A 23,682-nucleotide genomic window follows, 5' to 3' on the forward strand; every position below is an offset into this window, starting at 1 on the left:
TTCATGAAGCTGTTTAAGCTTCACATCCTGTCTTCACTGATTCATTTTAAATGCTGCTTATCAGTTTACTACATTGATACAGTGACATGTGTTAAAGAAGAAAAGGTCTCACACATTACAAATAAATACATTAAAATGTGATTTCAAACAGCTCTAACATAGAAGTGTTAGAAAAATAAACAATGAAATGTAATTTGACTAATGAACAGTTGAATACATACAGTTAACAGTGCAGCGTTTAATGGACCAGTTCATGCACGGTGCACAGACAAACATCAGAGATTATGTCATCATTATTTCCTGTTTCACAACACAAAACAAACAACTTTTGAGTGCTTTGAGTGCTTTTATATCACTAAACCACTGCGTTGCTGTAAAATGACACTTAGCACAGTAATAATGTAAGATCGGCTATTTTCTTCAACTGACAGCAAATCTCGGCATCCACACATTAGTTATATGCTTCCTGTTTTCTGACAGCAGTGCCTTCTCTGAGTGATCCAATCTTCAAGGCTGTGTTTAAGGTTCTATTATCCAGAAATCCTAGATATGATCAGTCCTTATATGTCATGGCCTGGGTGAGTGTCTGTGTGTGTTTTTTCATGTTTTGGGCACAGTTCCACCCCTGGGCGGAGTTCTCATCAACGCACCTGGTGTGCTCACCTGATGGCGATTCTGGGATTATCAGTCAGCGATATTTAAGATCAGCGTTCTCAATTCTCCTTTGCCAGTTTGTCTGCTAACCTTGCGTACAGACTGCTCAAGTGCTCTGCGCTTTGTTGCTTTTTGTGACTCCCCTTCTTTTTCCTTGTGCTCCTGGTATCTCATCGGACCCATCATACTCACTGCTTGCAGTTTTGCTTTTTACTCATCTGAACGCTGGCCTCACTGGAGAGTCTGCTCACTGGCTGCGCTCTCGGACTTGCTCAACTCACCTGCCTGCCCTGCTGTCACCATCGCCAAACATCTCAGGTTGTACCTTCAGTGTAACTCAGCTATCCCCTCCCGGGGCACTCTCCACCTCTCTGCGAAGTAAGCCTCATTGGAGAAGATAGCTTTTTATTTCTTTCAGATATATTTTTTTTTTCTTTTATTTATTTCAGATAGTCCCCAGCCAAGTGTCTATTTTGGAACTTGAGAGCTATTGGTGGTCAAAGTTGTGCTGGAGGAGTAGTGACACAATATGGACTGATCATAAGAATTTGTTTTAGCACCGTACCGCTAAAAGAGTAAATGCTCGCCAAGCCCGGTGTTCTTTGTTTTTTGCTCGTTTTAACTTTTCCATTTCTTATGACCCAGAATCACGAAACGTCAAACCAGATACTCCTTCTCTCCAGTTTGCTCCTAACTCTGATCACTCTGAGGTTTCTACAATCCTTTTATTTACATGCAGGATTGGGTTTGTGACCTGGGATGTACAGGACACCATCTGTCGGGCGCTGGAGATGAACCTGATCTGGTAACCAGTCCAGCAAACTGGCATTATGTCCCTGCCACAGATGGTTCTGCATTGGATTCATTAAGCTAAGTTCTCATGTCATCCTGGGAGAGTAAGACTGTGTTCCCACTCATGAATGAATGAATGCCCTTATTTGTTGCTTGCAGTTGCCCGCATTGAAAATTGGACATTGCCGACCGTACATACAATACACAAACATCACATTGGGGAGACAGATCAGACTAGGTGGCATAAAAAAAAAACTGTGAAACGTATAACACAAAAGGGCAGTCAAGGAGGAAAAAGCCTGCTCATACTGGTCCTCAATAGGGAATCAGTATGAGAAGAAAATAAACTCCACAGCACAAAAAAGCACAGATGTCTCCACACCTTTAAACCCTGAAACACAAGACGAGCAACAGTGGGAAATATGCCAATGTGCACAGCTGCATCTGCAAAGCTGAGCCGCCATCTACATCTGATGGGAGGCGTTGGGGAAGGGGAGGGTGAGTGCGTATCAGTGTACGTGTGTGCATGCGAGAATGTGTGTCCTGTGTTCAGCCTGAGAAGGTGTCCTTTTGCCCAATTAGACAAAAATCAACAGTCCGCAGCCTACTCGGGTGGCCTTGAGGGATCGGGCGAGAGTCAGTGGGTTCTCGTTATCAGTGTCGGGGAAGAACTGTTTTTGTTCTCGTTGGCGTCGACCTACAAGCGTTGTCAGCCTCTGTCTTCAAGCATCCAGCTGGCGCCGTTGTGAGGGGCCACGACGGTCACCATCACTGGTCACCAGGTGTATCAATTTCCCGTTTAAGAGCTTCTCCAAGATCTTTCCCATATTGCATTCAATACGAACAGTCTGAGTACTCGCAGCTCTTCCCAGACCTTCGATCATAGGAGCAAGCCTTGTGGGGTTTTTTAACAGCTGTATCTTTTTTCAATGTCTGATAAGCCAGGGCCAAGCCAGCTCAGATCAGCAAGAACCCTGTTATTACGGCTGGGAATAGGTAGATGTCTTCGATGTCCTCAATAGAGAGTCCTGCTAGGCACACGACACGCCACTTCTGCTACCCGTCCATTGTATATCCAGCAGGGAACGTCCCTCCAGGACACTCTGGCTCTCTTGAACCCAGGCTTATCATCGAGAATGGTGTCAATTGCATTAAGGGACTGTTGATCAAATCCATGGTTCTTCTTTCTGTTTTAGAGAACAAGAATGAGAGGCTCTCTCAGGGTTGGAGTCAGATGAGACTAGACAAGGACATAGAAGCTAAGCAGGGAAGATAAGGGAAGGAGAGGGTGAAAGATGCGTCTGGCTCCTCCAAGTCATGTAATATTTTTTGTGGGACACGCCAGAAAAGGATGTCAAAGAATATGTGGCTGCTTGCACTGTTTGCCCCCACAGTAAGCCTTCTACCAAACGACTGGGCGGGCTGTTACAACCCCTATCTACTCCCCACAAGCCGTGGTCACACATTGCCTGCCTTAGTCTTTGTAACTGGATTGCTATTTGTCTTCTGGAAAATCTGTTATCTTAACTATCATTTACAAGTTCTTTAGAGATGCACACTTCATTGTGATGGACAAACTCCCCACGGCCACAGAAACTGCTAGGATCATGGTGAAACAAGTTTTTTAGGTTGCATGGCATACCCTTGGAAATTGTTTTGTATAGGCACCCCCAGTTCTCATCTCAGGTATGTGTAGCCTGGCTAAATTAACCTGCCAAGAACAGATTATCTTTGGAGTCCTCTTAATATGAATTATAAAGTAAGTGTCCAGACGAAAATAAAAAGGTTGGTGGTTTTTTTTTTTTTTTTTTTTTTTTTTTTAAAAAAGGAAATCAAATTGGTATAGACAGTTCTCACCAAGTAACAGCTTCATACACTGGTAACCAACTGTTACTGCAGGTTATTGAAACTTTTCAGGTTCTGGAACCTGCTGACGTCTACTGCCAATTTGTGACTGATATAAACCCATCCAGAAACAAAACAAACCTAGCAGTACAAAAATAACTGCAGTGGCTTCTCCTGCTAAAATACAGGGCCAAAATTGAGTAGTTAACCACAGCACATTTTCCCTCTTGCAAATGAAAGTATTATAATACAGGTGTGAACTCAAATACATACAGTGCATTAATCCAGCAGACAATGGAATATAGCTCCCCCTAAGATTAATGGCGAAGTCGGTCGCAGCAACACCAAGCAGCGAAAAAACATAGTTGCACACCCACGTTACACCAATGCAAGCTAGCTCTTTTGTGAAAGTCTTGTAGGTCCCCATCATCCCTTGCGCTCCCTGGGGTACCCCAAGAGAAACGGCGCCATCCAGGGGCATGTCCCATCATAACGACCTTCTACCTGGCTACATATGGAAAGCTTTCTGTTCAGCTCTAGGAGCAAGCCATTACTCGCAGACCAACAGGCAGACAAAGCATCTCAATCAGGAATTGGAAGCTACTCTCTGCTGCAGCACTGCGCACAACCCATCAACCTGGTCACCTTACCTGCTGTGGGCTGAGTATCCCCACAATTCACTCACCTTTTGCTACAGTCTCTCCCCTTTGGAAGCCTCCCTAGGTTACCAACTGCCACTATTTCGGAACATGAAACAGAGCTGGCAGTGCCCTCGTTCCAGCATAACATACAACGCTGCCGGTGAGTCTGGACTCGGAATACACTCCTCCGGATCATCACCCAACAACAGTGGGTCACAGCCTCTTCGGGCGTCCTCCTGTCAACTGTCACCGCGCTACATTGCACCCAACAAGGTGCACAAGGTCATCAGCCCTAAAGCTGGGAAATTAAAACTCCCTGCATCTCTATACATCCAACCTTTCATGTGTCCCAGTTGAAACGGTGATGTTCAGTGCTGTGATCATCCTCAGACCTCCCCAACTCATTGACAGTCATCTGGCCTACACGTTCCAGCAGATTCTAGATGTTTGCCAGCGATGTCGGGGTCGGCAGTTTCTGGTAGATTGGAAAGGGTATGGGCTGAAGGAGCGTTCATGGGTTTCCCGGTCTTTAATTTTTGACTCTTCATTGATTTCTGGCTCATTAACACACCTGGTGTGCTCACCTGACGGCAATTCTGGGATTATCAGCCAGTGGTATTTAAGACCAGCGTTCTCAAATATTCCTCGCCAATTTGTCTGCTAACCTCCATGAGTACAGGCTGTTCAAGTGCAATATATTGTAATGCTTTTTGTGACTCACCTTGTTTTTTGTTGTCCACATCATACTCATCGCTTGCAGTTTGCCTTTTACTCATCTGAACGCTGGCCTCACTAGAGATTCTGTTCACTGGCGTCTTCTCAGACTCATTCAACCCACCTGCCTTCCTGTCACCAATCAGATTGTACCTTCAGTTCACTCACGGCCATCCAGGATGCTCACCCAGTGTAACTTGGCTATCTATTCCGGGGTCATTCTCCATCTGTCTGCACTTCACTTTTTTTTTTTTTTTTTTTTTTTTTAAAAGTCTGTTAACATGATTTTTGCTGTCCGTGTCTGGTTCTGTGTTTTTGTTTTTGTTTTTTTCCCCTTCTTCTTCATGGTCACATACTGGCCTCCAGGCCCGCCTTGACATTATAAAGACCAAACAGGTCATATGATTGGTTTCGTTTGTTTGTCTGTCTCACTGTTTTTTGTTCACCAGCTTGGCAGTGTTTCATGTTTAGATGAGGCATCATTTTACATGGTCAACATGCAGCCCACATTGATCTTATAGAAACATGGTGATAGCATAAAGACTAATGGGGAATCAAAGCTGCCATAAACACTTAATCCAGATTGCAGTGGGCTCATGTAGTGTGATCCTTTATGATGTGAAGCCTTAAGACAGGATGCTTTCTGGGGAAAAACTCCAAAACCACTGACCAGCAAAACACTTTGGATCCATGAAGCTGTTGAAGCTTCCAAACCAATCTTCTTTTAAAATGCATTTCCGCTGAATGTGCCTTCTGTACGTACAAGGGTGACTACTCTGAACCAGAGGGCTGACTGAACCTTTTATTTGTAGAATTAATATCTGCACTGGATATCTTTGAGGACCAGATTTAAGAGTAAGGAGTTTTGGTAGTTTATTTGTTAAATGAGTGGGACCAATAAACAGTTATAAGCAGTGGACTATACTACTGTTGGGCATGTGAAGGGTGCCCAACAGTGTCCATTTTTCAGATTGAAGTCCTGCTCCTCACATACAAGGTCTTGAATAATCAGGGCCCATCTTATCTTAGTGACCTTGTAGTACCATATCACCCTAGTAGAGCTCTTCGCTCAGACTTACTTGTGATTCCTGGAGTATTTAAAAGCAGAATGGGAAGCAGAGCCTCTTCTCTGGAAGCAGTTTCCAGTTTGGTTTCGGGAGAAAGACACTCTCTACTTCTTAGGATTAGGCTTAAAACTTTCCTTTTTGATAAAGCTTATTGTTAGGGCAGGATCAGGTGACCCTGAATCCTCCTAGGCTGCGATGCACTTAGTTTCTCCTTCACTCAATTAAAATGTATCTATTCTGTCTATTTATTTTAATAGCAAGCAAATCCAAAAAACACATTTTCATAGCAAATGATTTGGGGACGTGTCATCGTTTATGCTCCACGATATATTACCCAATCAGCTGTTGTTACCCCCCCCCCGTAATCAGTGATACATTTTAAATACTTATCAGTTTACTTCATATTAAGATACAGTGACATGTGCTGAAGAAGAAAGAAAAGAGAGAAGACATATTACAGATAAATGCATCAAAATGTGACTTCAAACAGCTCAAACATAGAAGTATTAGAAAAATAAAAAATGAAATGTAAGTAATTTGACTAATGAACAGTTGAATACATACAGTTAACTGTGGAGAGTTTAATGGACCAATTCATGCACGGTGCACAGCCAAACATCATTATTTCCTGTTTCACAACACAAAACAAACAACTTTTAAGTGCTTTGAGTGCTTTTATATCGCCAAACCACCGTGTTGCTGTAAAATGACACTCAGCACAGTAATTATGTAAGAACGGCTATTTTCTTCAACTGACAGCCAATATCAGCATCCACACATTAGCAGAGGTTATATGCTTCCTGTTTTCTGACAGCAGTGCCTGCTCTGAGTGATCCAATCTTCATTATGCTGAAAAACAGCCTTATAAAGACCAAACAGGTGATGTGATTGGTTTAATTTATTTGTTTTATTTGTCTGGCTGTTTTTTTTTTTCTTTACTGCAGATAGAGCTCAGCCCATCTTAGGAGTGATTCACATATAGAAGAGGCATGTCAAACTCATTATACATGGTGGGCCACATGCAGCCCACGTTGATCTTATGTAGGCCAGATTAGTGAAAATGAAACCTGTCTCCTTTCTTTGCTTGCTGGGCTGATTCTGGCCCCCGGACCTTATGTTTGACACCCCTGTTTTAGAGTATATGAAGATGTAAATAGGATTCTTCAAGGCTGCAAGATTGGGCAAAATTGGACATTTCAAATCATGTCTTAAACAAATACATATCAAGGGTAAATAACAAAAATAGTGCAGATAAGATATTCTCAAAAGATCAAGAACTAACCTGAATCAAGAGGCTCAGTGATTGTGTGCTTTGGAGGGAATTTTCAGCCTTTATTACACATTTCCCACATTAGCTGCGAGAAGGATTTAATGTAAACAGTTACAGTCAGTGTTTGCATACTGCCTGTGATACAGTGACACTACCGCTACAAAGAACATGAAGGAATTCAGTGACATATGCTACATTCTTTGCAGAAAAGAAACGTTTATGTGAGCATACATAAATGAAAATATAAACTTATCCCAGTATCGTCATTTTAAGGCTCGACTTTCTACATATACACATTAAAAAAACAAAACCACAACGGCAAGATACAGCAATCGTACATTTTTACATGCGCACAAAGGATGGTGTGACACAGAGAGAAGACACTCCACCATACCAATTAATGCCGCTACCTAAACATATCATAAATTGCTACCTTTCAACAGTTTTCAAATACATGCTGTATATTTAATGCCCACTTGTTTGACAGAAGCACATAAAAAAACAATAATGTTCAGAAACTTGGCAAATATTTCTAACAGGATAAGATGGTCCCAGTTAGGAAATAGGAAATTAAAAATACTGCATAGCTACTGATTAATGCAGGAGAAATGCTTTATATAAGGTTATATTATTATGATAGTAAAGAGAATATATTTTTTTGTATAGTTGATATATTATTTTAGTCAAATTTGATATATAAAAGAGCCCCTGGAAGATAAACCCTGATACCTGAAGTCGTATAGACTTTTAAAAAAAGAGACTTTAAAGGCTTCATAAAATATTCATGTGTATATAAATAAATGACTATAAAATTTTCCATTCACGTACATGCTTCATGTAACTATTCACTGTAAATGTACTCAGATATTTTTTATAGTGGAAATAGATTTCAGTTTTCTTGTTAACACCTGTTTTTTTTGTATTAAGTCATAGTTACAATCTCATATTTGTCCTGGACATTGTTCTCCTCTTGTTTTTCAGGTTCAGGGTGGTGCAGCTCAATGAAGATAAGGTAAACACCTGCTCCAACTGCGCCACCCACCATGGGTCCTACCACAGGAATCCACCACCAGCAGCCTCCAGCTCTGCAGGCAGGGGACATACACAGAGATTATGATGTCACAAAAACGCAGCCCCAAACAAGTATCTGGTCTTATTAAGGATTTAAAATAATTCATCTTTGCCTCAATTTAACCTTGGAAAGTGTTTCTCAGTGGCTCTGAAGGTACTTTGACAAGTAAACAAAAACCAGTGACTTGTTTGTTTATTGCACAGTCCTAAATAAACAAACAAAAAAAACTAGGATCATGAAGTAAAAAGTTTACCATGCAGGGAGAGGCCGATATTAGATTCATGCCGAGGAATCACTAACAAGAGTGAAATTCTAATATTTTTAATTATACTCTAATAAACGGGATAATCAGTAAGACAGACAGCTGACGGAAATGTCTTGTCAGGATTTTAAAAACCACTATAAACAATATGAAAATATTTCCTTTATGTTTTGGTTTAAAAGAGTAGTTTTATGTTGATTTGCTAGAACTGAGCAGGAACCTCCAGTGCTGAAAAATGTAACAAAAACTGTAGTTCCTCCAGTGGCCACTTGAGGCCAGCTCCAAAAGTGAGTTAAAATCATTCTTTTAAGGCTCGACTTTCTACAAAATAGCCATCGTCACATCAGGAACAAACACAGTTATGATCTGATACAAAAAATTGTGTATTTTACAACTCTGACTTCACTTTGAGTTTGAAAGGTGGGTGCCAGTAGAGTATGAGTTACTCCGTGGCTATGTTTGCAGACTGTGTTGGACAAACAATATGACTAACATTATTGTTAATTATACCTGTAGACTGCCCAAGAAACCTGAGTGCCAGTTTTGAGTTAAATTCTAGTGGTTTTTGTTTTTTAAATTTATGTTACTTAGCACTAACTAGCAGATATCTGATTCTGTGAAGCCTTCGTCCAAAAAACAAACAAACAAAAACAACCCAACAACAACTTGACAGCAGAGAAAGTATAAAAGATGTAGCTCCTGGGTCCGAAAACAGGAGCCAGTACCTTAAACTTGCATTCCTTTTAATGGCCATCAGGGGGCGAAAGCTATGTTTGCTGAATGATTCACAGTCCAATAGAAGTCTCTCTACTGGGACCACAGTATATACTTTACTGTTGAGTTTATGGTCTTTGGAAGTATTTTCTGGTTATACTGTATAAAGCATTGAGTCCATTTTGTAATGTTTTATAACTTTAAGTATCAGAAAGGAGGATTATCCAGGAAATGCTGATTAGCTGGCAACTTAAGAACTTATGAGCCAAAAACAAGTCGGCAGCAAATAAGCGTATGGCTTCAAAGTCAGACACACCCCTCATTGTCTCATCTCAAAATGGCTCAAAATGGGACTTCGCAAAATCATAAGTTATGTTGTGGAAGCCCTGTCCATCTTTTACATACAGTCTGTGGCTGAAACCTGATGAGCCGGTCTCCGTCCTAAGATAATTAAACCTACCTTCCACCACCTTTAATGCTCAGTAGGTAACATGTTTTATCCCATTTTATTGATCTAAGGATTTGCAGGTTTATTGGTGATATTGTGGCCGATTAATCTGTGCACATCACAGCAGCTTCATGGATGATACTACTCTGCTAAGATAAGCAATTATGCTATAACTAGCTGCTAGGATTGTCTTTATTTCAGACATAGATGGTGTTTATTATTTGCCTTTGGCTGATGAGTCTCTTGTGTTTGTGCATCTCACACTGACACATGGATAAACCCCCAAAGGTTGTTTTATTTTTTAACATTTTGAGTTAAAAAAAACAAACCCAGCTGGATCAGATGGGAATGAATGTTATAGTCATAATGCCTCAGAAAGATAGATGTGCTAGCTATGTTTTCAAATCAAAATTGCAATTTGGATGTTTTTTTAAATGCTATAAAAAAATAACAAAAATAAAAGACTGCAAACATGGCACAAATGCAGCACAATTAATGTTGTATTATTATATTTTTCTTTTGTATGACCTCCACTTTTATTAATTAATTATAGTAGGGTTAAAAGACATATTGTGAACTGCTTCACTAGTCTCTTTGTTTATGTTAGTATCCTCCTACCGGAGACAAGTTATCCCAGATTACAGTAAAGACTAAGAAGCTCTGTTTGTTGGACCTGCTGCTTGTGTCCTCATTTTCACTCTGGCTCCCCTCACAAAGACTCTTTTACTTAGAAGAGGAAGTTAGAGTCTTGTGGGTTAATGTAGCAATAGGTGAAAGGGCTTCAATTAAAAGAGCAGACCTGAAAGTAAACAAGGTCCAGCAGACATTCAGGAAGTAGACTTGAGGAGAGAGGCACCCGGATTATAGACTTTAATCTATGGCCACGGCTAAGATGATCAGGCTGGGAGACAGACACTCAGTGGGTCACATTGACACCATCAAATGCAAACAGTGAGCGGGAAAAGAAACGGAATGTCAAGAAATCCTCAGCCCGACTTCCATTTTTTCTTTTGTTTTGTTGCATTTTTAATAAGATTTACCACAATGATATGAACCTTCTAAGAGCATTTCTACCCATTAGTATAGAAACATTGCTACACATGAGATATTTACAGCTGTAGTGCAGGAACAGAGAACATCAGAACATTTATATTTCTCAGGTTTGTTGAAAAAAAATAACCCAGGTCTGCATTTATATGCCCTATATTATTCAGAGAGCACCTGGGTCTTAGTTTGTGCTCAGACACTTTCAGGTCCAGGGGTTAAAGAGATTGGATCAGGGCAGAGCCAGTGATGATCAGACACTGAGGGCAAAGCCACAAACAAACAGCACTGATCAAACCAGAGAGAGACAATACAAACACTTTGTATTGAGGCAAACTGTACTATGAAACTGTGTTATGTTGCCAACTAAACATGACCTGGAATTATCTGAAAGCTTGAATCCTACAGGAGTTAGTTAAAAAGCCCAACACTGTAAATTTGCCAGCAATTGATGAGAACAGCTCCTGAAAGTGAAGTTCTACAAGATTCTAATACTTCAGATAAGAAGAGGTGTAAAGGATAGTCTGTTCAGTGATACTACTGCTTGGGGTCTCTGTCCAACATTTTCACTACAGACATTACAGACTTGTGAATAGTTGGTCAGACAGCTGACACAAAGTTCACTGTTAGAAAGCATTCAGGTAATTTACATGTAGCCAGACAGCTCTGTTTGCACTCCAGTCAAAGTCCAAAGTGAAAGTGAGACATGGATACACACTGAACCCACGTATGTTTGCAACATACTGGAAAAATATGAAAGGTACACTTTGATGACACAGCATCATTTTGATGGTGGTTGTAGTTTGGAGTGGTAAGTACTTCTAGATCTTTCGAAGAGGATACTTATTCATATATAAAAATTAGTAAGTGGTTAATTTAGGAATCCGCATAAATATTTATGTGGTCTGAAGGGTGCTAAATGCAAATCAGAGCCAAAAAACTGTCTCAATTTCCCAAATTTCCAGATAATTTTTGGTTCCAAGAAACAAAACATTTCACAGAAATATGTCGCAACACCTGGATTCTGCAGGTATCTCTAAACTGTTAGGGTTTCTGTTAACTCTAAATTGCCTGTTGTTTTCCTGTGTCTTTATGTCACAAGTGTGCACCCTGTCAAATGTGGGTAGCTCTGTGTGCAACCTTCATGAGCCTTGAAATCACTTCTTAGAGGGAGGAGAGAAATTTTACAGAACATTCCACTGTTGTTAAAAATTCTTTGTTCAAATATTTACATATAAAAAGTATTACAGCACAACTTTTCTCTTTCTTTCTAATCGCACTGATAACACCCTGCCTGAAACCAGTGGGATGCACCTGACAGTTACAGCTGAGTTTAATATCATTTTGCACATGGAAACGTGTCCTGAGCTCCTCAGTAAGTCTTCACTGAGTCAGGACTGACTCACATGGGTAAGAGGGAGTGGGAGCAAAGTTGTCATGGTCTGAGAGTTCAGGACACTTAACGAGTTGGCCTAAATACTGCGTGAGACACCTGCTGGTATTTCAGGATAAATCCACGAGTTTGTTGCAACTCGAGCAAAAAGAGACCCAAACTTTAGTTTTAAAATCAGGGAAGTATGAAGTGAAATGTTGTCTGTGCTAAGCACAGAGGTTGCTGATGTGACTCCTTTATCTGATTTTCTCCATTCCTCAGTTTTTCCATAAACGTGGCATTTTGTCACTTGCTTAGAGAATGGATGTGTAACCTCCTTGAACGATCAGGCTGATTACATTTCCAACGTTTTGCTCCTTGATTATTTTTTCTTCATTCTTTATTTTATATACAGATCTTTTAGGATCTTGAAGGATTTGCTTGGATTATTAGGGTGTTGGATTGTTAGACGGTGCTTTAGCTTGGCTTGCTTAAAACTGAAGACAGATCACATGTCGTTGCTGTCAATAAAGCCAAATTCAACATATAAATCAACATAATCGTGCTACAGCTTCAAAAATGTTTCCATCCTGCCAGTGACGTTATCTTCCCAGAGGATAGCCAACAGTTTGCCGAGTAGCCGTTTTCGTGGTGATGATTAATTGAACGCTTTCGTAGCAACTTTGAAATAATATTTCACAACTTGTCAGAATTTCCTTTGGCTCACAGATAGCATAAAGGAATCGGGTTCAAAATGATGTATTTGTTTTTTACAAGGGGTGTTAAATATATTTTTAAGTTAGTGGAGATTAATCAAAGAACCCCACTTTAAGAACTACTGTATAGACGATGGACAGATGGACTTACATGAATGCACATGTGACAGTAAGTTTTCATCTTTTATAGCAACTGTTACTAGTGATTAAAAATACCCCAAAAAGTGCCATTAATTTAGTAAGATAAGATAAGATAAGGTAAGATAAGGTAAGGTAAGTATTGAGTACTGCACACTGAGATACGTACACACCCCAGTGTGTACATGTGTAGACAAAATAACCCTTTTTGTGATCTTCCAAATCTGATTAAAACCTTTTTGTGGAAAAACACAAAACAGGACCAGCTGAAGGTAAAAAGGAATAAAACCAAGGAACATCCAGTTGTTTCATTTCAGTAACAAAGCGCTGAATATTTTATATCTATCTGCATGGGATTGCCCTCCGCTCCTTGCTCTCATTGAAATATTAATTCAGTTGTCACAGGAGTGAAGATGGTGCAAACGCTACTCATCATGTGCAATAAGAACAGAAACTCAATAAATTAAATTTTTCCCAAAGTCTCAATAAAATGCACTGAACAGTCGATAACAACCACCTTTTGTTTATATATTAGACAGTTAAGTTACCTGAAAACTTCCATGCCCCATCCGGCCAAAGCCGTGAAGAAACGGGGGCCGAGGTCTCGAGCCGGGTTGATTGGATAGCCACAGTTCAGATTCATGGACACTCCAATGGCCGCGATGATCAGGCCAATGCACAGAGGCTCCATGCCCTTTGGAGCGCCAATATTCTTCCTGTCAGTGATAGCCAGGATGCATATGACCAGTGCAGCGGTTGCAATTACCTTAAACAATAAAAAATAAGGCAGTTAGCATAACCCTAAACATGTTGCTATAGTTGCTGCTGCAGCTGCTGCTGTGTTTGATTTAAAGGACTTTACTGTACATTAAAAATATTCCATAATGAGATAATAACAGGAATATTATTTGATGTTAGTTTATTAAATATCATGGTTATCAACAATATAAGCATATTATGACACACTTATTGTTAAAACATCTCTAAAACGGTGAACATGTCAGTTTATTTGGAAATATTATTATACTTTTTCATACCCATGTTACAGTAGTGTTTGTACTGTTGGCAAACTGACATACTGTATCTCATTTAGAAAAATAATAAGTAGGGTTGGTGGGTCTTGTTTTTCACTCCAGATTATCCTTAATCATGTCATGTCTTTTGTTGGGCGCACTGCAATGATGAGGTTCTCCTCTACTACATAAATGCCATTGTTAGGTGGTTGCCAGGCAACATGATGGCATCATGATATATGATAGTATTCAAGTTTTAAACTAAATGAACATAACTGCTGTGAAATTTTTTTATACAGCATTACAGGCCTGGATAATTTGCTCGGGGGTTGCTTGGCAACATGATGATGATGATGATGTCATATCTGATATAGATAAGAACCTTCAGCGGCCTGAAATGTGCCTTTGGACAAAAACGTTTGGTGTATTATAGTAAAATGTCTTATATATAATTCTTTGCTTTGTTGGATTATTAATTTAATATAAAAGAAAATAATATTTTATAAGGTTATAATTCAAATTGATTCAAAAACATGTTTCGTTTTGTTTTTTTAGGCTTATCCAGCAGTTTATATAGCTTGTAAACGTCTATCAAATGTTATGCTTTTACTAAAAGGGCAAGTCTGGCCAAGCTCTTTTACCTCAACTATATATCTGAAGCTCAGTGTATTACGGTAGGTTTCATAAACACACATGATTTGAAAATATATTTGCTTTCTGTTCTTACTTGTGTATGCAAGTAGTCCCAAACTCAAGGCACTGCTACATCTATATATCTACAATATACTGTGATAAACTGAAAAAAAAATATGCAAAGGAGTGTGAAAGTCATTAAGATCTAAATTACAAAATATAAGTGACAGGTCTAAAGGCCCACCTGATCACCAAGCCCGTTTAGGACAGACAGATGTTTTGCAGGATAACTTGCAAATATGGTGGCTGTGGCATTTTCACCTGTAACAATAAATTCTCCTTTGGTAAAGTCCATCAAAGCATCTGCAAAAGAAATGTTTACAAAATTACTACCATGAAGCTCATCTAATATTTAAAAAATAAGTCAGGCATCAAAACAGTATCAACTATAATACTGAGAAGCATCATTGTTTCGGCTCTTTAACATGTACATCTGGTTTGTGATTATTGTTATTATTGGATGGTTATTCAGGGTTTCCTCAGAAAAATCCTGCTTTTTGGTACTGGCGAAATTTACACCCACCATAATACAATCCATAGACGGCACATGATCCAGCAAAAGCCCCCAGGAACTGTGCTGCCACGTATATGGGGAACTTCTTTAGAGGCAGCTTCCCCAGGATCAGCATGGCCAGAGAGACTGCCGGGTTCACGTGGGCTCCTGGAACAATGCACAAATGCATTAAGAACATAACATCACAGCATATACAAGCCGAAGATGAGAAACAATAGTAATCAACAATGATTTTATGACACAAAAAAAGCTTTGGCAAAAATTAAGATCTGTTTTCTATGATGAATGATGGCCACACAGTTCTCAAAGCCCTATAACCTCAAACACTCAGTTTATCACTCTGAATACTTTGCATTGAGCATGTGAGACTCTTATATTACACCTAGACTCACCGTAAGGCTGGTTTTTAAAAAATAATCAAAGAAGATGCAGCATGGCTACAGATGTCATTAACTTCTTTGCTCCATAGTCTTCTTCCTTGTTAAGCTACATCAGGCCTTTCCCCCCTCCCCCACATCATGAAATATTCCCCTAGACCTGCAAACAAACTTAGATGTGTGAAATTGATGGAGTTACCCTTTAAACGATAATTATCAAATGTTGATTGACAAATTAATTGACTAATCATTTAAGCTCTAAATCAGATGTCAAACATCTGAGACCGAGGACGAGGACTTGGCCAGGCATTTAAAAGTCTCTTATGTCTTACCAGATGAGGTGAAACCAGTGTGCAGTGGATTAAAACACTTGGTGACGTCCTGTCTGATCATTTCATGCTTGTGATCAAACCCTCTGCTAACAATCTTCAGGATACTTTCAAACAAAGGGCACCGGGTTTGTGTGCCTTCAGAGTCAATACTTTTTCTTCTGCATTGTCCTGAAGAGGCGTGTTTGAACACATTCCAGCCAATTGTTATTGGGCTGTGATGGCAGTGTGGGGTCATTTATTTAACACTCTGGGATCTTGGCTTTGACCTAGATGTGGTAACACCACTGGGGGTATCGGCCATGCGCCCATTGTTAATCTCCCCATCCTGTTCACAAACACAGACCACGACAACCAGCCAGACCTGCCTGTCTGAATTGCATCTGACATAATCTGCCTGAATCTGCTTAAGGCACACGTAGGCTGCGGGTCATTAGAGTGACCATGATGTGTCACACTTACCGTACACTGTCATCTAAAATCTCAGACTACAAAGTGAAAACAATTGTGTTTTCTTCTCCTATGGAGCCGCCCTGCCAGGGGAGCCTAGAAAGCCAGGCTTGCCACACCTGACTCCCCTCCTCTCCAGAGACCCATGCCCCAGTAAAGCTCATTAGTCCAATACCTATGATCATCTTCAGAGATGTCGTTGGACAGAAGATTCCCACTGAGCCGTGGACCCCAGGGCTGAATGGCTCAGTCATGCAGCAAAAGCTCTTCATATATTAACCTTGCTGTCCTCAAGTTTTTCAGCTACTCTTCTGAAGCTTTAAAACTCCTCTTATTAATCATGTCGCTCAAGTAAAACTGAACCATGAGTCTCAGTGCTCACAGTAATCATCCCTAACAGCAAAAAAAAAGAAGTAATTATCTGTCGCACTGACATTTTGCACTCAGTAATGTTTAGTGTTGATATTTATGGGAAAATTAACTCTAAATTATTTTTAAAACATGCATTTGGAGCAAAGTCAGCAAGCCTTTATTTTTTTTTAAATAAAATTTGATTACGTGTAGTTTTTGTTCCAGTGTGACCACTGAAATTAATTTTAATGAGATCTCAACAAAATAAGTGCCCCAAAAAGTGTCTGGAGGTGTTTAGAGATAGCTGCTGAGTCGTGAGACTCGCAAGAAAACATTGCACCTGGAAAATGATCAGCCCCCGCTACATCTTTCCATGTCTTCCTGTGATCTTAAAAAGGATTCAAGTGAATTTTACCCTTATATATATATATATTTATATAGAGAGAGAATTCTGAAAAAGTCAGAATTCTGATTTTAATTTCAGAATTCTGGAAGAAAAAAAAAGACGCCCTCACTTTTTTTCCCCAGTGGCCCTAATCCTCTTCCATAGAAAGCAGATAAATGGAAATGAGGAAAAAAAGTAAAGAAGAGGCAGGAAAAAGACCATTCAACCACATTATGGGTGCTGAGCTTGCAAAGTTAACCAAATACTAAGACCTTTAACGAAGTACAGCCTAGATGACATTAATATTTAGAGCAGGGATGTCAAATTCTTTTAATGTCGCAGGCCTCATACAACCCATTTTGATCTTTAGTGGGCCAGATCGGACCAGTAAAACTATGTGATAAGTGTGTGAAATTACAAACTTCTGGTTGTTCATTACTCAGACTTTCCTGTAATTATGAAATATAAAGTTTTTCTTAATTCACTGAAAATTTCAGATTTTTGTTTGCCTTTGTAACTGTGAAGTCACTGTAAAGAAAAATCAAGCAAACAAAAAAATCAGTTTTTATGGCAGATAGTGAAAAAACATGAACTTTTTAATCATTTGATTGTTTATCCATAAATTGCTTTGTGTCTGGCCGGATTGGAGTCTTTGCTGGGCCGATTCTGGCCCCTAGGCCGCATGTTTGGCATCCTTGATTTAGCGTAAATGGGATATTTCAGTCTTCGATTCTTAAAAAATAATAATCATTTAAAAAAAATCTTTTTTTTGGGGGGGGGGGGGCATTGTGGAGTGGAGTGTGTGTATTAATGAGAGAGAAGAAAGGCACTGATATGTTTGGAAAACTTTCCACTCCAATGTGCTTCTTTAAATTATACAGACAACAGAATTATTAAAAACATCTACCAGGACTATGCCTAAAAATGAATTCACTTATTATAATATGTTTGTTTGTTTTTTGTTTTTTTTAAAAACCCAAATTTTATTTATGAAACTCTGTCTTCTCCAAAGCCAAAAACAAACTCTGAAGCCTGCAAAGAATTGCAAACGTAACCCTCATGCAACAGCAAATATTCATTTTTAAACAAAGGTGCTGGTAAGCTCATGTTACCACTGAACTCGCCGCTTCCCCTTACTTCAGATACATTAAACTTTTCTTTTCAGCAGTGACTAAGCCTTCAGATGCCACAGCATTTATATAATCTCTTATTTCAGCCTTGAAGCTTTTTCCCCTTCAAATACTGATGAAATGTCCATACATCTCATGGAGTCTGCACAATGCAACCCTTGACACACTGGATACTGTAATCACTGATTAATGGACGCTCACTTTGGCTCAGACAGCCTATGAGAAGCACCGTGACATTTAACAACTATCCCCTTCTATCCCTGTCATTGCTGGCAGAGCCGAGCAGGGTCTGCTTAATCCTCAAGGAATGCACCCGATAAAGTCCCATTGGGGCAAAATTTCCAGACTTAGACCATTCAGACTACTATTAAACAGACATGTAGCCCATTAGAGAGGATAATTAAATAATGGCAGTAATTTAGTGTCATAAGGATCATAAAAATATAAACTTTATGTTAAGACCTATACCGCCTCTCGTCCTGTGACAGCTGGGATAGGCTCCAGCGCCCCCCACGACCCTTAAAAGGATAAGCGGAAGCAAATGGATGGATGGATGGATGGATGGATGGAAACACAGAGAAAAGTAATCTGGAGCAGTGTGACCTTCATTACCAGCCTAGTGTTTTTTTTCCAGGGTAAATTATTAAGTAACTGAAAGATTTTTATATACGAAAACAACTGAATTAGTGAGGAAAAACAATGTGACAACAAATTGAAACTAGCGCTTTATCATGTGCCTGCAGGTAGAACCAAAACACATTATTACATTATTACACAATTATGTGTCTCTATTGTGGGAATGTGTCCTTTCCTTTGGTACTAAGACTTTAAACTCAGTATTTTTGGCTGTTTTTTAACATTTGAGCGACCAAAACAATCAATTCATCTGCTAAAAATTTGATATTCAAATTGTAACTTGTTTAAAAAAAGGGGGGAAATCATTAAAAAGAGGGGAACTTTTACCTGACACTCCCCCTGCAATATAGACGGCCATCATGACTCCAAGAGTGAAACCAATGTGGACGCTCAGTATGTCACCAGGACCTGCTCTGCTCAGGACCATCTGGGCCACCGAACCGCATCCAAAGAGCTGGAACACAAACAAGAACAGAAACATAAACAGCAGAGGCAGAGAGGCTCACTGTGTTTAATTTAATTAGTCCAATTATACCCACCATTAATACTAGCCCTCTTGTCCACCATCTGCAGCAATTTGTACAATTTGTAGCTGGAAACAATAATGAGTCCCCCACTTAATTAGGTAAAGGGTGTGGTTGATTTAAAGGCAAATAAAAAAGGCTGCTGTTGACGCTGTGTCACAGGCTTTGGAGGTGACAGGTGGAGCTCGGGGTGGACAGGTGGATAGAAGAACATAACTGTAAAGCAGGCCACTGTTTGAATGAATGAAAACACCAGGGCGGGAAATAAACACATTTCTTATTCTTGCTATAATTTAATTCCATGTTTATCTTTTTTCCCCATGTGACATAAGGATTATGATGAAATAACATATTTGCACATTTTCAAAATTTCTAGAGAGGGATGCCTTCGCCTGTCTAAAGATAAACATTCCCTAAATCAGACACATTTTGTTGTGATTTTTTACAGTCTGTCAGCAGCAAATCAAAGCTGAGCACATGAAAGACAAAGTCTGTTATTTTCAAGATATACAGTCTGTTAATAGACTCATGACAGACAGCAGTTACAGTCCCTGGAGACCCGGTTTGACACCTTATTAGCATAGGCTGCTGGCTCGCAGCTTTAAAGCGTCTATTTAAGCTGGATGACAGGTGCAGAGGGAGGTACTCACTATCAGGAAAAATATCCCCAGAAACTCCGCCAGGAACTCCTTAAAGATGTCTCGCCTCAGGCCAAGTTTCTCTTTCATCTTCCTCCTGTATTCGTTTTCCATTTTTCCCTGCGGCTTCCTTCTTGATGTCTTCCTTGTGACACAACAAACAGCTAACAGCTCTGATGGAGTCTCCGTGAAACACTGGCGGTGTAGGTTGTCGCCTCCCACTCGGTGCGCTCGGACCGCGCAGGCTGACAGCGATGTTAAGCTTTCTCAATCCGTTTCCCTTGGTGACCACAAGAGGTCTACTTCTACTTCCTACAGTTTTCTTTCAGCTGCTTTCACTCAATTTTCAAATCTCACTTGAAGTTGCAAAAACAAAAAATGAAATGCTTCCTGTGCACAACACCAAGAGCACCAGCGCACATTTTTTTTAACACAGCTAAGCCAATGTGACATTACCTGCCTACCACCTGAACAGTTACTAAATTGTAATGGGCTAGTTTTACAGCACAAAATATGCTGGGGTTATTTTATTGTGCAAGTCACCACGAAATCTGTCGATCCTGCAGGTGTAAGTCACGCGAGAATGTGGATTGTAAAACAAACTTGTCGCTCTACAAGTGGCTATTGCCTAAAGCTATAAACAGCTTTAGGCAATAGCCACGGCGAGAGGAGGTCAGCACAACGATGCACGGGCGTGCAGACGATGGCTGCAACATGCAAGCCAGTTATTCCCAAGTTACGCTGCAAAGGGATGCATTAAGTGCAAGGTCCGTGAGAATTTCTGGAAAAATGAGTGACATGATGAGATTCCCAGCAGCGTTTTGTTACTATATGCACATAGGCCAATGCTTTGTTTCTATACCACACGTTTTTGGGTACTGAAGGTCTGCGTGTTTTGTTCGGTGCTGGGTATTTTTTCTTTATATTTTTCCCTTGTTTTGCTAAATATTGTATGTGTTACGTGATCATCGCAGGCCAGTTGATTTCCCCTCACACGTTAGCGCTCTTTTGCTTTGCAAATTACAAGTTAAACCATGTGCTCAGCATCGGAATTAAACACGCAACAGCGGCCAGTTATCTATCCTCTTAGAGATTTAGAATCGCAGCACATCCAGTGTCAGTGAAAACATGTCGGACCACTTTTAAGAAATTATCAAAAGTCACTTGTAGCTTCGCTCTGATTTTGAAAAAGTTCTCTAATATCATTGGTGGTAATATTCAGTGACGCAAATTATAAATTTTGGCACAAAGATTCTGAGCCAGTTACGGCATTTTGCAGCTTAAATAAAGATTTCTACTGCATGTATAGGCTGTACTAAGCAACTCATCTTATGTGCAGAGAACTTTAAAGTTTTATATTGAAATATGCAAAAGGAAAAAAATACTAAATTTGCTCCTCAAATAACATAACATTTTATACTTAAGTTCCATAGGAAATGTGATCTAAAAGCACACATATTTGATTTTACACCCATACAATTTCAAAGCTGCAACAGTTCTAAAAAAAAATCTCTTATTTTAATGAGCTCTGGCTGAGGGATTTAATTATAGTACATATAAATATAAACCTATAAAACAGATTTTTCTATTGGGCGTTCAGAGGTTAAATTAAAAAAAAAAAAAAAAGCCCAAACAAACCAGTTTTATTTTTTTGAAAGACTTTCGGGTCTGAAGTTACATTTAAAAAAAAGATGATGTGTGTGTATTTTAACAGAACGTGATAGGAATTACAGGCTTCTCTATTTGCTGCTCTAGCAGCCGCCTTAAATCAACATATGTTAAACCACCTTTAAATAACAAGCAGCTTTGTCTCGGTTTAAATCATAAAAATCAAATTATTTACGCAAAGTAGACGAACTAATGCACAGGGGGAGTTAGAGCTAAGGTATTTACAAATGTGTGCGCCAACAAATAACCAAATAAAACAGAATAGTTTAAAAATTAGAATATTAAAAAATATGTTTAATCTACCGCGAATAAGAAGTTAACCTCGGTAAAGGGTTGAACAGATTATCTTGGGCATTCTCCAGCCTCATTTCTTGATTTAATGCGCATTTCCATCAGTATCATTACGCTTGGTTTTTTACATTTTTAATCTCACGTATGGAAAAAATTGACTCCATAAGAAATTTTGGTTGATTTTGTGAATAAAATAACAAATATATATATTTCGTAACTTTCAGAGGTCTTCGGCACCAACCATTATTCGCTTATTTGCTCTCTGTAATTCGTTTGGGGGGGAAACTAGGAGTGATGCTGGGTTCATTTTAGGGGAAACTCACCTCTGTTTTCTCTCTGAAATGCTTTCCCACTCACCTTCCTTCAGCCTTCCTTCAGGAGGGTTTGCGCTCCTTGCACTCATCGTGGGCTATCGGTCATACCTCCATTTGTTATCGTTTCGTGTTACCATCACTTCAGCTTATCGAGTCGCTCTCGCCAAATATTCAGGCTCATGTAAACGTGTGTGACCCTGCAGAGTCCGAGGCTCTCTCCGCCCAACAGAGGGAGCTCCATGAAAACATTTGAAGTGGCGGCTACACGTTTGTCACACCGTCTCCCCGGTATGCCTTATCTTCCGTTCGCTGCGCTCTGTGAAAAGGTGAGACGACAGGCTGAGAATGGGATGTTTTGACTCCATTAATCAATGTCACAGTTTCAGAGCCGTCCTCTTTGATGTGAAACAGACACTTGGAGAGTGTCGCCCATGCTGTGAGAAAAAGAGTGATGTGCTGATGGAGAAAAAGCATCCTGCGGGGATTTGCAAATTATGGACCTACATCTGTCTGAAACTCCTTTGTGCTGTCAAGAGGCCCGCGTTATGAAATCTGAAATTCGCGTGCTTTACGTGACGCCTCTTCAGTAAGCCCTGCTAGATACACTTTTCTCCCCCCACATCGTTTCTTTACATTTCTACCAAACTTAATGAGTAGATAATCGTAAATAAGCACCTCATTCACCCACAAACTGCTGAGTGAGTGACGTCACATTTAAGTATGACGGTCTATTTGTTGTGGATGTGTTAATACGCGTGGATTTGCTTTAAATCCTTTAGCTTTCCCAGATAGGGCCTCTTGCGGCTAATTGGAGGATGTATATTGGCCGGTTTTAAAGGAGGCGCTGGAAGGAATTATCACCTGCAGGACAAATCTGTGCCAACAACACCCCCGCACGCAGGAACAATTCCTCCAGTGCGCATTTGCATGACATCTCAGGCCGTGGGGAGGTTGTGTTAGGCAAATAGGACTACATGGTGACTGTGAGGCGAAAAGTTGTGCGACACTTTTATGTCACTTAGGAAAAGGTTAATGACGGTGTAAGTGTGAGGTTATGGTGTGCTTTATGTATGAGGAGTTGTTTTGTTGACTGTGGGATCCGAGAGACAGAGTTAACATTTAATCTGAGCCGAAGCAAGGGGCTCAAAGGGCTCAGAAAGACGGATATTTGCACATTTACAACTGCAAGACAACAGGGCAAACTCCGTCTGCGCAGAAGGAGCAAGCGATAAGCTCCAGAAACTAATGGACCCTGTGGCGAGACTGGTTTACCAAACAAATATGCTGGCTATTACGCTTTAGTAACTCTCTGTTTCCCTGAAAGGCCCATTTATATTAACTATATAAACTTGGCATAGCTTTTATATGCTGAATTGTTATTACCATTGAGTAATACTACACTTGTGACTATCATAACAATCCATTTCAAACTTTCTCGAGTATGAGCGTGGTCTATATGTGCATGTAACAGGATGAATTAGTGTAGAAAAGCGTCAGCTGTTGGTGAGTGAGAACACTGGAAACTGAGTGCACCGGGAGTGTGAGGTGGGTGGGGTGGATGTGTTCCTCCTCCTTAACACGCATGGCTTTATGTAAATGCTTGAATTTATTTTTCAAAAG

General features: G+C 39.9%; 1 protein-coding gene across 5 annotated transcripts; it reads right to left on the reverse strand.

Moving 5' to 3' along the window:
- Positions 1-6,623: 6,623 nt before the first annotated feature.
- On the reverse strand, positions 6,624-22,687 carry aqp9b (aquaporin 9b). 5 transcript variants are annotated; one of them, XM_013269722.3, is made up of 7 exons: positions 19,802-19,824; positions 19,167-19,219; positions 18,955-19,081; positions 14,979-15,116; positions 14,640-14,758; positions 13,298-13,515; positions 6,624-8,068 (listed from the first exon to the last, which is right to left on the reverse strand). In XM_013269722.3, the coding sequence occupies exons 2-7, from the start codon at positions 19,167-19,169 to the stop codon at positions 7,906-7,908; spliced, it is 768 nt and encodes a 255-aa protein (XP_013125176.1). In that variant the 5' UTR covers positions 19,170-19,219; positions 19,802-19,824; the 3' UTR covers positions 6,624-7,905. The 5 variants fall into 5 exon arrangements, with proteins under 5 accessions (XP_013125176.1, XP_025762254.1, XP_003442315.1 ...); XM_025906469.1 differs by lacking the exons at positions 19,167-19,219; positions 19,802-19,824 and adding an exon at positions 22,106-22,687; XM_003442267.5 differs by lacking the exon at positions 19,167-19,219 and having other exon boundaries at positions 19,802-21,267.
- Positions 22,688-23,682: the final 995 nt, after the last annotated feature.

This window comes from Oreochromis niloticus, linkage group LG1 (genome assembly GCF_001858045.2).
Source record: "Oreochromis niloticus isolate F11D_XX linkage group LG1, O_niloticus_UMD_NMBU, whole genome shotgun sequence".
Lineage (NCBI taxonomy): Eukaryota > Metazoa > Chordata > Actinopteri > Cichliformes > Cichlidae > Oreochromis > Oreochromis niloticus.

Excerpts from the sequence above, each read along its gene's own strand:
- aqp9b (XM_003442267.5), bottom strand. The coding sequence starts at position 19,903 with ATGGAAAACGAATACAGGAGGAAGATGAAAGAGAAACTTGGCCTGAGG. Across the intron at positions 19,082-19,801 it reads TGGGGATATTTTTCCTGATA|CTCTTTGGATGCGGTTCGGT; the intron begins GTGAGTACCTCC and ends TTTGTGTTCCAG. Across the intron at positions 13,516-14,639 it reads TAAACGGGCTTGGTGATCAG|GTAATTGCAACCGCTGCACT; the intron begins GTGGGCCTTTAG and ends TTATTGTTTAAG.